The sequence below is a fragment of the Podarcis vaucheri genome (assembly GCF_965113315.1).
Source record: "Podarcis vaucheri genome assembly, chromosome: 5".
In the NCBI taxonomy this organism is placed as follows: Eukaryota; Metazoa; Chordata; class Lepidosauria; order Squamata; family Lacertidae; genus Podarcis; species Podarcis vaucheri.
The window spans coordinates 95,455,607-95,473,869 of record NC_138763.1 but is presented as its reverse complement, the minus strand read 5'-3'; the positions used below and the strand labels follow the sequence as shown (position 1 = coordinate 95,473,869).

The 18,263-nt window shown below is 46.0% G+C and overlaps 1 protein-coding gene across 37 annotated transcripts in view; it reads left to right on the top strand.

Annotated features, from left to right (window-relative positions):
* The window catches only part of SORBS1 (sorbin and SH3 domain containing 1), a 211,881-nt gene that overhangs the window by 178,025 nt on the left and 15,593 nt on the right, over nucleotides 1–18,263 (top strand). For 26 of the 37 annotated variants that reach the window (XM_082223035.1, XM_082223036.1, XM_082223013.1 and 23 more), the window contains 8 exons: nucleotides 1,553–2,992; nucleotides 3,702–3,787; nucleotides 7,193–7,360; nucleotides 9,458–9,504; nucleotides 11,341–11,455; nucleotides 11,943–12,068; nucleotides 14,295–14,489; nucleotides 17,502–18,218. In XM_082223035.1, the coding sequence (XP_082079161.1) occupies nucleotides 1,553–2,992; nucleotides 3,702–3,787; nucleotides 7,193–7,360; nucleotides 9,458–9,504; nucleotides 11,341–11,455; nucleotides 11,943–12,068; nucleotides 14,295–14,489; nucleotides 17,502–18,218 (2,894 nt within the window). Of the gene's footprint in view, nucleotides 1–1,552; nucleotides 2,993–3,698; nucleotides 3,788–7,192; nucleotides 7,361–9,457; nucleotides 9,505–11,340; nucleotides 11,456–11,942; nucleotides 12,069–14,294; nucleotides 14,490–17,501; nucleotides 18,219–18,263 lie in introns of all 37 variants that reach the window. The other 11 variants (XM_082223014.1, XM_082223020.1, XM_082223019.1 and 8 more) reach the window with 6 other exon arrangements.

The window sequence follows — 18,263 nt, the reverse complement described above, 5'->3', positions numbered from 1 at the left end:
TAGTCTGAAGCTTTTCAGTTATATTTTCCTCAGGCAGAAAAGGGGCAAATTCTCAGAGCTTCAGAGGGCAACATTGCAGTCACTTTTAGGAATTTCATCTTGCAGATAGTCATCTAATAGCAAAGCCTTTTTAACTGTAAACGTATAACAGTGTCTTTACTAGGAGTTCCTGGCTTTTATAATGTGCAAAGACACCATTTGAAGCACAGGATATAAATCTTTGAATAAATATAGCCTTTTATATTTGACAAACTTGTGGCTATTCAATCTTCCAGTTGTATATAATACAGTACAAAACAGTACAGCACTCTCTTGAAGACTCTCCAATATCATTTTTGCCATCAAAGCGCTCGCCCACAAATGACAATCTGTTCTTTTCCATTGTCACTTCCAAGTGTGATGCGTGGGATGTTCAGAGCTGTTAATTTTTACCCTTTAAAATCTCAAAAGGATCTACCTTGTGTCTCCGTAGATTTACAGGGGTGTTAAATAGCGTCATATTGTATTGACTGAAATTATTAGCAGTGTTGCTGCCTGCGGGTGCTGAGTATTTATTTTATTTTTCCTTCAAAGAAGATTTTGCTCTTAAGCAAACAGCTTGCGTGCTGTTTCATCTAACAGCAGTTTAAACCAACAACTTTATTTATGCACAGGCATTTTGCATGCCAGGCACAGCCAGTTAGATTGCAAGCTTTTGCTGATTTTCATATGAGCACTTACCGTATTTTCCGCTCCATAGGGCGCACCGGACCATAGGGCGCACCTAGTTTTGGGAGGAGGAAAACAAGAAAAAAAATATTCTGAATCCCAGAAGCGAGAACAGCAAGAGGGATCTGGCTTCTGGGATACCGTGTGGCTGTTCTGGCTTCTGGGATAACCACGCCAAGCCTCTTCAGGGCAGCGGGATGAAGGCTCCCCCGGCTTGAAGAGGCTGTGCAGAGCTAAGGCAGAAGCCAGGACAGGCGCGTCGCTTAAGGGGTGCTACACAGTTCTCCCTCTCTGCGCAGCGCCCTTCAGCGAAGCTGGAGAAGGAACAGAAGGAGTCCCTTCTGTTCCTCCTCCATCTTTGCATGAGAGGCGCGTCGCTCAAGGGACGGTGCTCCTTCTCTCTCTCTGCGCAGCGCCTCTCCTTCACAGGAGCCTGCATTCACTCCATAGGACGCACACACATTCCCCCTTCATTTTTGGAGGGGGGAAGTGCATCCTATAGAGCGAAAAATACGGTAATATACCCTGTTGCTCCAGATTCCTAAAGCAGCGGCACTGACTTGTAGAGAACTTGTTTGATCTCCACTGTCCCTAGTTTAGAAGCTCCTCTGATGTCACAGGATTTACCTCCCTGAACACGAACAGTCCTTTGTTAGCTCGGCAACACAGCTTGGCTCTTCCATCGCTCTCCTGCATTCCTTTTTAACATTGCCTGTCTCAAGATTGCATTGAGTGAAGCCACAAAAAGCATGTCATTTCCCTCCCCTCCCCTCCCCTCTTTCTCCACAGCTTTGCCACACTTAAGCTAACAGGTTGTATTTATTTTATTCTGCATGCTTTCCAGTGGATCGTAAAGGTGGGAATGTTCATACGATTGCACCCTCTTCAGTTAATAGCCGAACCCTTAACTCTAATAATGCTGGCCCAGTAGGTCGCCCATGTAAACATAAGAAACCCTTATCTGCTGCAAAGGTCTGCATTGCTGAAATTCTTCCGTCCAAATTCAAACCCAGGCTGGCTGCTCCACCTATTTCTGGGCAGGACAGAAAGGATCTCTTGCCTCACGAGAAAACGCAGAGCTGCGAAAACCTCCGCAGCTCTTTTGCCTCCTTTGATAGCAGGAAGGATTTTGAGAACTTGCTGATGAAGTCCAAGCAAGAGTTTGCTGTCAAATCCATCAGTACACAGAGCTTGCAAGAATATGGCTCCTCCAGCTCCAGGAAGGGCTCTCGGAAGAACGAGAAGGAGTTCACCTTGTTGTATAAAGACATGCACCATATCAACCGCTCCGGGATCCAGCTGAGTAGCATTTCGTCCTGCAGCGTGAAGGAAATTGCATCCCTGTTTGAAAAGGAGCCGGAGGACAAGAGGGAGCCCAACCCCAGTCGGGAGAACCTGGAGCAGATCCCCAAGCACACGGTCTCCTCTCGCGTCACTGCCTTTGAGTTGCTGATCCAGAGATCCCTCTCCATGCCTGCTCTCAACTTCTCCAGCTTCCAGGTCAAATCTCCCGCTCCCAGCCTCTCTAACAGCTGCCTAGCTTCAGCTCGTTCGGCCGAATACCTGTTGGATTTTGCCAAGCCAGACCTGGGACCTGCCAACTTCGCTGATACGTCCTCCTATTCGTGCAGCAATACGGAGGACGTGACCTCGGAAGTCAGTGACCTGGCGCCTGTGGAAACGCTCTCGGCTTGCACCGACGAGATAGATCTGTTCTCCAACGTATCCAATGACAGCGGCGGCGACAGCATCGCCGGTGGGCCCTCCAGATACAAAGCTAACCAGTGCAAAGGAACCTGCCCTGCTTCTTACACCAGGTTTACAACCATTCGGAAGCACGAACAGCAACAGTCCGGCAGAGGGGAACCCCAAGAAGATAAGCAGCTGCTTCCCAGAAATGTCTATCTCATGAGCCCTCTTCCCTTCAGACTGAGAAAACCCGTGCAGCACAGCTCCCGAAAGACTCCGCCTCTGCAGATCCCGGGAGACCTGTTGGCATCCACCTGTGAGATCCAGAATAATCTGGCTCGGTTGAGGGGGAGCCTGGTGGACAGGGTGGACAGCTCCCTCTTCCACGAGCTGTATATCCGACAGAAACCTCCGGCCCCCAAACGCCTCTCTTCCTATGACGTCCTCAAAAGGTTTAGCCACTTCCTGGATATGGAAACATGCCAAAATAGCTCCCTAATGGACATCCCAGGTGCCTTTAATAATGGGAATGTTCCATATGCATTATACCACAACCTGGACACAAACAACAACCCTCACAGGACGTACTTTGGAGGTGGCATTTTTGAGTATTTTACTGGTGTTACTTCATCTGTACCCCACTTTGCTTCTCTCTCTCTGTTTGTTTGTTTTTTTAAAAAAAAAACCCTTCCCCTGCATTTCATCTTTTCCTGTGCGTCCCTTGTGCCGTCCTCCTTGCATTTCAGGACTTGACTGAACTGAGAAATTAATTCCTACTGCCTTTCTAATCACCAATCAGAGCAGGTTGTCTCAAAAGTCAAAATTTAGGATGTGAATTATTTAGGGGAGACAGCTTAAATCCCACATAATTTGCATCCTCGGAGAATTAAATAACAAAACCTAATTTATTTTTAGGGGCAGTTTTTCAGGTTCTTGGTGTGGTGTGTGTGTCTTGCGTGTGCGAGGTGTGTGTGCGTGCATCTGTATCTTTGCATGCTGTGATGCAACTTTCCTCAACGGAACTACATTCAATCATATTTTGTGAACAGCAAATATGTTGTTTAAGCCCTCTTGTGGGCCTGGGTTTGATTTTGTCGTTTCTTATTTCTGCGTTTCTTATTTTACTCCCAACTTTTGGAGCACCAAAAGGAGAAAAGAAATAATCCAAAATGTTAACCAGCACTTGATTGCAAATTGATCAGCAGATTTGAAGCCTTTTCTTTCTTTATTTTTAGTCTCCTTCCCCCTTTTTCTAGATTTGAATCAGTTGGTTTTTTTAATTGCCTTTTGTTGTCTTAAAGTAGATTCAGAATCACCAAGGCATTTTGCACCACTTGATTACATGGAGAGTCCTGAAGAATTTTCCCGCAGGCGCCACAGTGATAAAGAGGTAATTTTTCCTGTAAGATCTAGTAATACTTCTCTTTCCCCCCCCCCCAACAAAACGAGTAGACCTTAAGCAAGATGCTCTTAAGAGGGGTCTTCTGGGTAGAATTGTTACTCGCTGCCCTGGAATTTTATTTTTGATGGTTGCAGGGTTATAAATATCTAAAGAATAAAATAAATTAGAGCGGAGACTATCAATTTGAAGTTAAATGACAACATTGGTGATAGTGGACAGGAATGTATAAGCACAGAGTACCGGAAGAAAAGGGGGGTCACTACAGATTTTGCTTTGCCCCTTCCCATCCCTGCAACCCTGTGCATGTCTACTTGGGTGTAAGTTCCATTATGTTCAATGGGACTTGTTTCCAGGTAAAAGCACCTGCTTAGGAGTAGGGATGGACAGATCTGCGAATTTCTGTTCTCTCCAGTTTCTCATCCCCCCCCCAACTCATATTCAATCATCCAGATTTGTGAAGCAATTTGCAATTAAAAAAGAAAAAAATATTATCATGAAAATTCTTCAGCGTTTTAGTGTGATTTTCTCCAAATAATACATTCTTGAATGCAGTTTTGAAAGGGCTGTCTCAAGGTGAAAACAGTATCCTACGCCACCCACCCAGCTTTCAGAAGTTCCTTTTAACTCTGCCTCGCAGGCTTGTTAAAAAGACGACAAACAGATAGTTTTGCCATTATGTGCCTCGCTTTAATGGTTCTGCAAAAGTGGGCACACACAACAAATGTGAAAAGCCTCTTCAATTTTTGCTGCACATTTTGGAACACTTAGAGGAAAAGGTGAATCAATTTCTGTTTGCACTTTTCAGCATTTCACCTTGGATTTGCTGGTCTTGGTTTTCTTACGGTGTGGCGTTGAAAAAGCTGGCAAATGCAATTGCATTTAGACCCGCAATGGGTTTTTCAAGCACTGACTTGGTCATTCTGCCAAGCTCAACCAGAGTTGAATCACATTATTCATCTGCTGGGCACACCTGTTGCTTTTGGGAGTGGCTGGATAACAGCCTAAGAACGTAAGAGTTACCTTGCAAGATCAGACCAAAGGTCGATTGGGCTGTTTTCTCAAACCACCTGTTTTTAACAGCAGACAGCCAGGTGCCTCTGGGAAGCAAGGCTTGAAGGCAACAGTTCTTCTCTTTACCAGTCCCCAGCATCTGGTCTGCAGAGATATATTCTCTCTGAACACTGAGATTTAACTTAGCTACCTCTGCTAATACCGTTTGATGAATTGCTTTCTAAATAAATGAATGGGGCCCTGCAATAAAATGTTGCAGCGTGACGTGCTCCTGTGTAGACCGCCAGCCAACTAGACATGCCCTTTTCCAGGGACCTTGGCATACCGGTGGTTTTTGTTTTGCCAGTTTGGCCCTCTGTAGCCAAGCTACATTGGAGGTGGTGGGGATTACCACGCAACTGCAGCGATGGAGTCCGCGTGCTTTTGCGGCGTCGACTGCTGCTACCTCAAATGCTTTTTCTTCCCCGAATCTGAGGATTCCCTGTGCTTTGAAAATCCAAAAAGGAGAAAGAGGGAATTAAAGGAGTCACAATGGGCTCATAATCCACCTCAAGGCCCATAAATTTTGGGATCGCTTTCCTAAAACAAAATCTGGATAGCATTTGTAAGCAAAATACCGTATTTTTTGCTCTATAAGACTCATTTTTTCCCTCCTAAAAAGTAAGGGGAAATGTGTGTACGTCTTATGGAGCGAATGCAGGCTGCGCAGCTATCCCAGAAGCCAGAACTGCAAGAGGGATTGCTGCTTTCGCTGCACAGCGATCCCTCTTGCTGTTCTGGCTTCTGGGATTCAGAATATTTTTTTTCTTGTTTTCCTCCTCCAAAAACTAGTTGAGTCTTATGGTCTGGTGCGTCTTATAGAGCGAAAAGTACGGTACATTTCTGAAGAACATGCAATCTTATTGAATATAAAGGTAAAGGACCCCTGGATGGTTAAGTCCAGTCAAAGGCAATGTGGGTGGTGCTGTGGTCTAAATCACTGGGCCTCTTGAGCTTGCCGATCAGAAGGTCAGCGGTTCGAATCTGCATGACGGAGTGAGCTCCCGTTGCTCTGTCCCAGCTCCTGCCAACTTAGCAGTTCGAAAGCACACCAGTGCAAGTAGATAAATAGGTACCGCTGCGGCAGGAAGGTAAACGGCGTTTCCATGCGCTCTGGCTTCCATCACGGTGTCCCATTGCACCAGAAGCGGTTCAGTCCTGCTGGCCACATGACCCGGGAAGCTGTCTGTGGACAAACGCCGGCTCCCTTGGCCTGAATGCGAGATGAGCGCCACAACCCCATAGTCGCCTTTGACTGGACTTAACCGTCCAGGTGTCTTTTACCTTCACCTTATTGAATATATACCATTAAATATATATATATATATATTGTACTTGTGCAAGCCTTGTGGTTCCCTAAGTCCTTCTGACACCTCCCTCTTTTGTGCGGATGTAGCTATTTTGGCTACAGGAGGGTCCACACTTGGGGAACGAGTTTGCTTTTTAGTACAGTGTATATATGCGGGTTGTTACTGTGTGGAATGCTGACATTCTCGGTTCCAGCAGCTCTGTCCCACCCCCAACCCTGGTTTCCCCTTCCTTCCTAACAACCCACCCAACCCAAACAGTCACCTGTTTGTGGCCACCAAGCACATTCAGTCCTCACTGGGCTTTTCATAATTTTAATTTTTTTTGCAAAACCTCGAGGCTCCCCCAGATCTGTCGATACTTCCCTCTTGTTCATTGGTGGCGCCATTTTGGCTGCATAATCAATGGCTGTCTTAGCCTCGGCCTCAAATACAGAAGGGAAGGTATTCCTGGTGATAACGGAATTACCGTATTTTTCGCTCTATAAGACGCACCAGACCACAAGACGCACCTAGTTTTTTTGAGGAGGAAAATAAGGAAAAAAATATTCTGAATCTCAGAAGCCAGAACAGCAAGAGGGATCGCTGAGCAGTGAAAGCAGCAATCCCTCTTGCTATTCTGGCTTCTGGGATAGTTGTGCAGCCTGCATTCGCTCCATAAGACGCACACACATTTCCCCTTACTTTTTAGGAGGGAAAAAGTTAGTCTTATAGAGCAAAAAATATGGTATATCCTCCATGAGTTCTCCATCCTTTCTAAGCTTGTAGCCATTGCCATAAGGATTCCGTTGTCTTGTGATCCTGCTCTCCAGACCAGAGTTCTTAGGATAATATCCAGTGTGCAGCATTTAATTATGTACTGTTATTGGGGTTGGGGTTGGGGGACGACTTTCCGTTATGTTTGTTAGTCTGCATTGGAGAGAGGTGTTTTTTAAAAAAATAAAATAACAAACGAACAATAATAATAATTTGCTGGCAGTTTTGAAATGCCATAAACTAGATGATTTACTGCCCATTTTATGCAATTTCATGGCAGAAACTTTTAGAGGACCAGAGGCGGCTTAGACGTGAGCAAGAAGAGGCTGACATTGCAGCTAGAAGGCACACAGGGGTCATTCCTACGCACCATCAATTTATCACTAATGAGCGGTTTGGGGACCTCCTAATTGTAGACGATACCGCAAAAAGGAGATCTGGGTCAGAGGTCTGTTGTGGTTGCCTCAGTCTGCTGCTTGACCCGATTCATATTTGCCTCTCATAGCGTTGTGCTTTTAGGCCAACATTAGCTATCCAAGAAGTGTGTTACTTTTTATTTTCCCCATCCGCGCTTGACTTAGAAACTGCTTTTTTTCGACTTTGTTAAAATGAATTAATAGCTCTGTACCGAAAGCTGTATGTACGTGTTAAAAAAGCATGCCTGCTGAGGATTGCTAGTGCACAACTTGTGATGCATGCCTTTGAAATATCCGTTAGTTTTATGGCAAAAATCAGAGGGCATTTGCTTCATCTTTTGCATCACGTAATTTGCTACATTCTCTCCTTGTCTCTGCCTTATGCTTAGAACTTCCATTGTCTTGTTGATTCTGACCATGTGATTGTCTTGTAGTGGATTAAACACTAGATGGCGATGTTCTTTCTCTCCTCTCCTTTCCTTAATATTCTTCCGGTCAGGAAAACGAAAAAATAGGACAACCCCAGAATATCTCGGCACATTTTATTTACAAACAGTAAAAAGAGACAAAAGGGGGAAATGGTTTTTTCAAGGAGTCATATTTGACAGGAGCTACACAACCTGCATGTAGCCTTTCCGCCAGAGCAATGTTGTATTGCATTCAGTGGTCATTTACCCCTTAGCTTATATGTGACGAATGCTGGGAATTGGTTTTTTTTTTAAAAAAAATAGTGATCTTTCAAGACAAAAAGCATTGTCTTTGCTTAAGATGCCGACTGTGTAGTATTTATTGCTAGCAGAATTTCACAAGGAGTGTTAAAAAGCAGTTCTGAAATGTTTCAATTAGCCGGTAAAAGAACCCTGAAACGTTGCACATCTTACACTTTGATTTAGAATTGGGATAAGTGCTGGTATAAATTTGGAGGAATGTGTGTATGCAGCCCATGGGCAGTTTAAAATTGCCAACACCCCTCCTCTCTTCTCTGGATTAAAATACTGTATATATTACTATAGGGACGCGGGGGCACTGTGGTCTAAACCACTGAGCCTCTTGGGCTTGCTGATCGGAAAGTCGGCAGTTGCTCGGTCCCAGCTTCTGGTAACCTAGCAGTTCAAAAGCACGCCAGTTTAAGTAGATAAATAGGTACCACTGCGGCAGAAAGGTAAACGGTGTTTCCGTGCGCTCTGTCACGGTGTCCCGTTACGCCAGAAGCAGCTTAGTCATGCTGGCCACATGGCCCGGAAAGCTGTCTCTGGACAAACGCCAGCTCCCTCGGCCTGAAAGCGAGATGAGCGCCGCAACCCCATAGTCGTCTTTGACTGGACTTAACCATCCAGGGGTCCTTTACCTTTACTGTTATATATATTGTTCCCTCAGAACTATAGAAGTTATTTCAACTAAAACCTCAGTTTTTTCTCCATTGGTTTCTCCCTTTCGTCTCTTTCCTGCCAATCAAATTGACAATTCATGAGCGCAGTACAGGTGAACAGGTAGCTGCCAGGAGATGCTTCCTTGGTAAATATCCAGAGTGCCGGGTCAAGAGGGACTCCTTGTCTAGCTCCGCCAAGCTTGCTGATACACATATCAGAAGGGGGTGTCACTCTAAATTCTGTGGGTCCCTGGAGCCATGTTTTTTTCAGATGCAATGTTCTGCTATGCAGAGTGGATCACAGACTGTTTTATCAAACCCTTATCACCAGCCTAGGCAAAATCTGCTTTATGTTTCCTTCCGAAACTGGCTGGAAATGGTTTTTCTGAGACTTATTCCCCATGGTACCGATGTTCATTTTTGTGCATGGTCTCCAGTCAGACTGGTTTTGCAGAAAAGCTGAAAAGTAAGCCCCCTCCCATTATTCACACCTTTTGCTTTTCATTTAGAGTAGAAACTGAGATTTTGCCCCTGGCTATTGAGAGGCTGGGATTTTCCCCTCCCCAGCTAGACCCTTAACATCCAATCAGGACTCCCCAGTCATTTAAGATAGCAAAACATCCGAATGAACCCTCCATAGTATTTTTGCCCCCATCCCACACCTGACCTTAGCATCTCTGTGGCTGGGATTTCCATACTATTTAAGGCCCTGTCCTGAGGAGTTGGCAATTGCTTTAAATGTGTTGTTTTTAACCCTTAGATGAGAGCTGCCAGAGCGAAGTTTGACTTTAAAGCCCAGACGCTCAAGTGAGTATACGTGTATGGCTGCTTGCTTCCCTCCCCAACGATAGACTCTGGTTGTTAAACCAACAAATTGCTCCAGCCAATTTCTGTGCTCACTTCCAGTGATTGTTAACAAGCAGAAGAGTATTGCTCTTTACCTTCCTTGTGACATTTAGGGCTGTGTCTAGGTTTTTAATGGCATAACATACGGAGGAGTTCAGGTTGGGAAAAGCTAGTACAGGGTAACAGTCTTCTTGTTTAACATTAAACTGGAGAGTTTCTCTTACTTCAGTGCTTAGAATCTGCCCTCCATGTACAACTCAAGGTAGTTTCATCTGTAAACCCTCCAACATTTTGCTATGAAAATAGGGAGGTCCTATTCAGTAACAGGGGGTGCGGGTGGCACTATGGGTTAAACCACAGAGCCTAGGACTTGCCGATCAGAAGGCTGGCGGTTCGAATCCCTGTGACGGGGTGAGCTCCCGTTGCTCGGCCCCTGCTCCTGCCAACCTAGCACTTTGAAAGCACTTCAAGTGCAAGTAGATAAATAGGTACTGCTCTGGCAGGAAGGTAAACGGCATTTTCGTGCGCTGCTCTGGTTCGCCAGAAGCAGCTTAGTCATGCTGGCCACATGACCCGGAAGCTGTACGCCGGCTCCCTCGGCCAGTAAAGTGAGATAAGCACCACAACCCCAGAGTCGGCCACGACTGGACCTAATGGTCAGGGGTCCCTTTACCTTTATTCAGTAACAGCGATGACAACAACTTTATAATTGATAATACTTTCATTGTTTATACCCTGCCCATCTGACTTGGGTTGCCCCAGCCACTCTGGGCAGCTTCCAACATATATAAAAGCAAAACATTAAATATTAAAAAAACTTCCCCAGACAGGGCTGCCTTCAGATGTTTTCTAAAGGTGGTATAGTTGCTTATCTCCTCGGCTTGAAGTTGCGTAACTCCATACCCTCCAACATTTCTCCGATGAAAACAAGGGACGTCCTAAGGAAAAACAGAACATTCCGGGATCAAATCAGAAGTAGGGATGGCTTCTGTAAATCCAGGAATGTCCCTGGAAAATAGGGACACTTGGAGGCTCTGTAATGCTCTACTTTAAAAGCTATGTGACTGTGGTTGCTTCCAAGCTAGTTCTTCCCCCTGGAATTTTAATCTTTTCTCCACTGCTTTTTACCAAGTAGCCAGACAACTTGCTTGCCAGCCCATTGCATTCCACGGTTTCGCACATTATCTTCCTGCAGGTTTTTCTAGACCCAATTTATGGTGATTTTTTGGGGTTACAAAATGCAATTGTAGCACCAGCCACCCTAGCATAGCTAGTTGGAGAGGCTTTTATGGGCTCCTTTGCCCTCAAACATTTTCTGTTTGCCGATTCAGTCCAATTTATTGCTTCTTAAAAATAGCGGGCGGGGCTTAGTGATGGAAAACCTTCATGCCAGTTTCTGATTCGGCTAGCTTCATCTAATTATTTTCAATTTTTAATGGTGAAAAAACTCTGGAGTAGAAGGGTCTTGAATATCAGGGAAAGTGATGCTGAATAATAATAATAATAAAGCGTTTTGTTAAATGCTTATGCACAATCTCCATGTTAATTCCATCTAATTGTGGAAAAACAATGTTCCCGTGGCACTAAAGGTCTGTACTGTGGAAGTTGACCAGAGGGAGGAATTACTGAGGGAGATTCACTAGGTCCAGATTTGCCTCTTTTTGGAGCTCTGCAAGAATTTGGATATGGGGAATCTCCAATAGTGCTTTCAGATAATGGCATGCATATGCTACTTGTATTAATATTTACAAGAGATGTTAATTGAGCATTAACACATAACCTGTATGTTTTTAACAGGGAGCTCCCACTGAAGAAAGGGGATGTCGTTTACATTTATAAGCAAATTGATCAGAATTGGTTTGAAGGCGAACACCATGGCAGAGTTGGAATTTTCCCACAATCATACATAGAGGTACTTCTTTTTGTTGTGCAGATACAATGAGTCCAAGTGGTGAGACTTGGTTTGTTTCATTAAATTTATATCTCGCCCACCTTCCCAAAGGAGCAATTTCAAATAAGCCACAAGGTGAGAAATATTTTACGGCCACATTCATTGTTTAAAACTTAACCCGAGTCACTTGAACCATTAAAACTGCTTTACAGTCACCCCTTACTAGAATTATGCTTCAGATTTGTTCCAGTGTGTAACACAGAAGTTTTGATTCAGATGCAATGATAAACCACCACTGGATGTTTCTTGGGACTTACATAACTCATCTTTTCCTCATTTCCCCCCACAACATTCCAAAGGGGTGGTTTCCAATTGCCAAACCATGGTTTAGGCATTGCATCTCAACCGAGTCAGTCAAGCTATCTTGCACATCCACATCTAACCTGGTACTGGAATCGAATGACTGGAGTCCTCATATCTGCCTTTTGGTGTGTGTGTTTTTTTATAGCTACTCCCTCCCACAGAAAAAGCTCAGCCTAAGAAAACATCACCAATACAAGTCCTGGAATATGGAGACGCTATTGCCAAGTTCAATTTCAATGGTGACACTCAAGTGGAAATGTCCTTCAGAAAGGTACAGGTGTCTTTGGATCATGAAAATCAGCGAGAAAGGTTTTCCCCCTGTTTCTTTCAAAGGAGGCTTTCTATTTTGTTTCCCGGCTGCCCTAGTCTCGCTCCTTTGTAGCTTGGCGAGTGTCTACGGTGACACTTAGCCATGGTTAAGCAAGGCTGCTGGATTCACATGTAGTGCCAAGACATAACTGAAACAAACCAGGCTTTCGAGTTTGGTTTGTTGGCGAACCGTGGTCAGGGTTAACACATGCTGCGAAGCTGTGTGTTTTCTCCAAAGCTGGGACTCCACATTGAGTGGCAGGAGGAGACCCGGCTCCCAAGAAGGAGCACCAGGCCTGAAGCCAGGAGCTCTTGATGGGATAAGCATTCTTGTGAGCAGGTGGACTTTGCTGCCTCTGTTCAGAAGTGTGGCAGGTAGGCAGGATTGCTTGCACAACTTCATGTTATAATAATAATAATAATAATAATTTATTATTTGTACCCCGCCCATCTGGCTGGGTTTCCCCAGCCACTCTGGGCGGCTTCCACAAAGACCAAAAATACACTAATATGTCATACATTAAAAGCTTCCCTGAACAGGCCTGCCTTAAGATGTCTTCTGAATGTCAGGTAGTTGTTTATCTCTTTGACATCTGATAGGAGGGTGTTCCACAGGGCGGGCACCACTACCGAGAAGGCCCTCTGCCTGGTTCCCTGTAGCTTTGCTTCTCGCAATGAGGGAACTGCCAGAAGGCCCTCGGCGCTGGACCTCAGCGTCCAGGCAGAACGATGGGGGTGGAGACGTTCCTTCAGGTATACTGGGCCGAGGCATTTAGGGCTTTCAAGGTCAGCACCAACACTTTGAATTGTACTCAGAAACGTACTGGGAGCCAATGTAGGTCTTTCAAGACCGGTGTTATGTGGTCTCGGCGGCCACTCCCAGTCACCAGTCTGGCTGCTGCATTCTGGATTAGTTGTAGTTTTCGGGTCACCTTCAAAGGTAGCCCCATATAGAGCGCATAGAGTCCAAGCGGGAGATAACCAGAGCATGCACCACATGTTCCTGTGCAGTCTCCGTTCCCGGTTCCCTGATCCTGAAAGCTTTGTCCCTGAGCTGTGTTTAGGGAACCTTGAAGCTCCTCTCCTAAGTTGGCTTGATCCTTGCTGCATTGCTGGCACCCACTGGCATTTGGATTAATTCCTGCTCTTCTCCTGTTGCAGAGCTTGCACAGTCAGTCTGCTGGAGAAAAGCTTGACTACTTCATTTAGAAGAAAGTGCACCTTGTCATTGTTCTTGGGCGAGAGCCAGGGCAGTGATCTTGTGCATACAATGGTTGCCTTATTCACCTTGTGTTCTGCTTCATTGTTGGGTCTCGGACTGGAATTCAGCAAGTACCAACATCTGACAATAGCTTTGTGGCCATTCCTGGAATCCTTCCCTCTTGTTCCCTTCCTGAATATGTTCCATCACAGTTTGGCCACCGGTCCAGGAGTTGGGTAGCCGCAGTCATGCTCTCTGTTGCCCCCTGAAAGCAAACTAGAGGGTCTGCAAATCTGATTTCAAATTGGGATCGTGTGTCGAATCCCTTTTAGCCATAGCTGTCAACTTACAGATTTGAAAATAAGGGGCCAGCAGCCTCGAAAATAAGGGATCAGCAGCCAAAATAAGGGATTTTCCAGCCACAGGTATGTTCAACTTCTGAGCCCCTCTGAGCCAAAGGCAGAAAGCCCAGCCAGCAGCCAAACAAAGCCTCAAGCGGTGGTTGGTTCCCACAGTTACAGCAACCCGGCAAAGGGGATGCAGCAAGGGAAACAACCGTCACCTCTCCGCTGGGAAGCGCTGAGCAAAGGCGAGTCCCCAGGCAACACAGCTGATTTGATCGGCACAAGGCATGCAAGCTCCACTCCCCAGTCGTTCTTAGACTCCTTATTGGGTGAGCAACGCAGCCAAGCAACACAGTTGGAGCCTCCCTCCTCCCTGGCCAGCAGGGAGGGAGGGAGGGAGAGAGAGGAGCTGTTTCCTTTGAAACCCGGGAAATTTAAGGGACATCATCAATAAGGGACACAGCACTGGGATAAGAGACTTTCCCGCCAAATAAGGGATGGTTGACAGCTATGCTTTTAGGAGTTCCCTGCAAACCGAAAGCATAGGCGGATGTGCAAATTCAGCTTTCCTACCTGAGCAGCAGGGCTGAAAGTCTTGCTGCAGATCAGGAGCTTGATCTGCCCATTCATACTTTCTCCGCAGGGCGAGAGGATCACACTGATTCGGCAAGTGGACGAAAACTGGTATGAAGGGAAAATCCCCAGTACTCACCGCCAAGGCATCTTCCCAGTCACCTACGTGGACATTTTCAAGCAGCCTGTGCTGAAGAACACACTAGACTATGGCAGCTTGTCGTTCTGCCACTCCCCAAACCGCAGTCTGACAACATCCCCGCAGGTACCTGCTCTGAATCCAGCCTTGCGAAACCGTAAGGCGTTGCTGTTTTTTGCTAGAGAGTCCCTTCTCCTGCTAATAACTCTTAGATAGTAAGGAGAACACATTTACCAGCGGTATATTCAAAAGATACATCTATTGCATCGCCCCATATGGAGTGGCAGTTGTGGAAAGTGTTGACAATAAACTCACCGTTTAGGAAAGTTCAAACGACCTGTTTCACACACGACACTAAATCAGGCCTTGCTCTGAGAAAGGAGATTGTGGCCGCTTTTGCTGGTTCTGCTGCTGCAAGCTAAGCATGTTGGCATAGCCCAGGTTTGTGTGTTTGCCTTGCTCCAGACAAACCATGACCCATAACCCAAGAATTATAATAATAATAATATTGTTCTTGGTTTACTACTTGTAGTTTGGGGAAGGCAAACCATGAGTTAAATCACGGCTGTTCTTAAAGCAGCATCGGGAGCAGAGGAGCAAGGCAGCCACAAGCTATCAAAGAGCCTCCATGCCCATTCGTTTGGTTTGGCTTAGAGTTACATGCAAACTGAGCCAAAGCGATTTCGGCGAGAGTGAAATAAACAGGGCCATACAATTGTACCTTAAAGGACTTTGCCTATGCATTCCTCCTTAACTTTGAGCAGGAATTGGAACTTTGCACCAATAATTCTGGTGTGGCAGAGTGTGTACATTGCTCAGAGGCAAGCACAGTTTTAGAAAATAGTTTTAGAAATGGCAAAGCCCAGAGGATAGCCTTATACTTTTTTAAAAAATAAGCAGCCATGTGGTAAAATTGGTAAGCACCCACTTCTTAATGAATTCCATGGCATTTGACATTCATTATTATATTAATTACTCTCCCTTCTCCACAAGGTCCTGGGGTGGGTTACAACAATGTAAAATACAACATAGAAAATAGTTCAAACCAATTGCAATCACAACCAGAGTGGGTCCTAGCTATCTATTGCTGCAGTACACAGATGTAACATTTTTCGCCACCCCAACACTTGTTCCTAGTCATCATCAGCATAGATGTGAAGCTGCAATATCCATCCCAACATGTATCACTTTACATTTCCTCACATCGAAAAAGAATAACAGGAGGACAGATGGAGGCAAAGTAGGAGCGCAGATGGCTGTTTACTCTGCCAAAAGCATTCTGAATTTAAAATCCCTCTCCAAGGACACCACACCATATATATTTAAAAAAAAAACAAAATGTAGCGAAAACTAAACTCAGGAATATAATTCATAAAAGGTACTAAAGGCAGCTATAATGGGGAATGACCAAATAATAAATAATAATATAATAATAATTTATTATTTATACCCCGCCCATCTGGCTGGGCTTCCCCAGCCACTCTGGGCGTCTTCCAAAAAAATATTAAAATACTGTAATACATCGAACATTAAAAGCTTCCCTAAACAGGGCTGCCTTCAGATGTCTTCTAAAAGTCTGGTGGTAGTCAGGGACGCGGACTTATAAAAAATATTGGGGGGGCCCGGGAAAGCTCGTGAAATGTAAATAAGCTCATGAATATGCAAATAAGCTCATGAATATGCAAATAAAGTGGCGCCGCCCCCTCGTGAGCGAATAGGGGAGAGCGTGCTGCTGCCTATTAATCAGCTCCGGAACAGCTGATATGCGGGAAACCTGGGGCTAGAGGCAGAAGCCCCCGCCCCCGGGGATTCCCCTGTTCTCGCGGGGGACGGCCGGGGCTCTCCAGCTAGGGCGCGCGGCTGGCTGGCTGGCTGGGGAGGGAGCAGGTGGGGAGGAGGCGGGGGACGGCGGCAAGGGCGCCCGAGATTATTGGGGGGGCTGAGCCCCCCCAAAATTTTTTTTGAGGGGGCTCAAGCCCCCTCAAGCCCCATGGAGTCGGCGCCTATGGTGGTAGTTGTTCTCTTTGACATCTGCTGGAAGGGCGTTCCACAGGGCGGGTGCCACTACTGAGAAGGCCCTCTGCCTGGTTCCCTGTAACTTGGCTTCTCGCAGTGAGGGAACCACCAGAAGGCCATCGGTGCTGGACCTCAGTGTCCGGGTAGAACAATGGGGGTGGAGACGCTCCTTCAGATATACTGGACCAAGGGATTTTGATGGCCACCTTCCCATCTCATGAAATCTCCCATCAGACTATGTTGCTCAGGCCAGACCTCTAACCAGACTGCATTTCCTCCCCCCACCGCCCCCCATCTTTTAGCTTGTAAATATCCAAGAATTACCCCAAAGCTTTTCCTCAGCCAACAAGCCGCAGTTCCGTAATGCAATACGAAAAGAACACGAGAAATCAGGAATGGGGCACTAGTATTATAACCAGTAAAAAAATAATGCAATATAAACACCATGTCTGAATGCAGGCTGTGTAATTCTGTCAAACGAACAGAAACCATTATAAACTTCATGTGAAAGAAATGTTAAATTTTGATTTAGGGCAAGACGTGCTGAATCTTACCACCACCGCCTGCATGTCTTTCTTCCCCTGAAAATCAGTATTTTTCTCATGGTGGCGCCCCAATACCATAAGTAACATCTGGCACAGCTAAATAAACACAATTTCAGGGATCATGAGCAGCAAGAGAATTTCACCTTCCTCCCATCTCACCCATACTAGATTTTTAAATCCCCCACTCCCAGCTTTTTAGGGAATTTGCAGCAGCCAGCTTGCGTCCCTCCTAGAATCATGTCTTCATGGCACCCTTATTGAACCATATACTGAAACCTGCATATATCTACCTTCATGTATCTGCAGAACTTGACGCCTGCTGTCAGTAGTGCCTGTATGCTCTTGCAAACGCTTGTTTCCATTCCTCTATCTCTTAACCTTTGAAACACCCTAAGTTGTCAGTGCTCAGCCACGCACTGGTTTTTCCACTTTTTTCCATTCTTTTGCTGTACACTCTTCATTTTTTATTATTATTTTTAATAACCTTTTCTTTCTTTCTTTCTTTCTTTCTTTCTTTCTTTCTTTCTTTCTTTCTTTCTTTCTTTCTTTCTTTCTTTCTGTTTTCTTTTTTGTCAAGTCTCCCAGTTCTGAGCTGCTTTTCACACCAACTCCTCCACCATTGGCCCCAATGCGCCCAGCCCTGTCTCCCGAGTTGCAGGCCGTCACCTCCGAGTGGATTTCCCTCACCTTGGGGGCACCCCGCGGCCACGCTCCACCCGTCACCCCTCCATTACCACCTCTTCCCGACGCTTCTCTCTGCAACGTCGACTATCTCACCCCTTCGGCGGTGGCCAGCCCCTCGCCTTCCATCAGCCTCCATCCCTCTAACATGTCCAGTTCCTCAACCCCAACCTCTTTCGTCTCCCCGCTGCCTCCCTCCCCTTACGAGCCGCAATCGCCCGCCCAAAACCTCAGCCTGGCGGCTCGGCAAACAGAAGAGAGGTTTGCTAGCTCCCCTTCCCCGCAAATGAGCTACTGCGATTCGCCTTGCAGCCCCGACAGCTTCCTCTCAGAGCTCAGCGATGCCACTGAACGCCAAGGCAAGTTGCAGAAGAGCCGAGGGCCGAGCCGGAGAATGGAGAGGGAGGATTGCGTTACGGCCAACAGAAGTTGCGGTGGCATCCCTGAGATCTGTAGGGCGAGGGGCCTGTCAGAGCCGGAGAAGGCCGTTAGCTCACAAAAGAAACCTCTTCACACCATTGAGGAGAGCACGCTGTATCAGGAGCAGGGAGGTAGCCCCATGTGCAATTATAAGCAAGTTGAACAGAGGGAAAATCAAAGCAGGCCCTTCAAGGTATTTCTTCTGCATGAGTGTCCTGAGGTTAACATCGCTGTACGT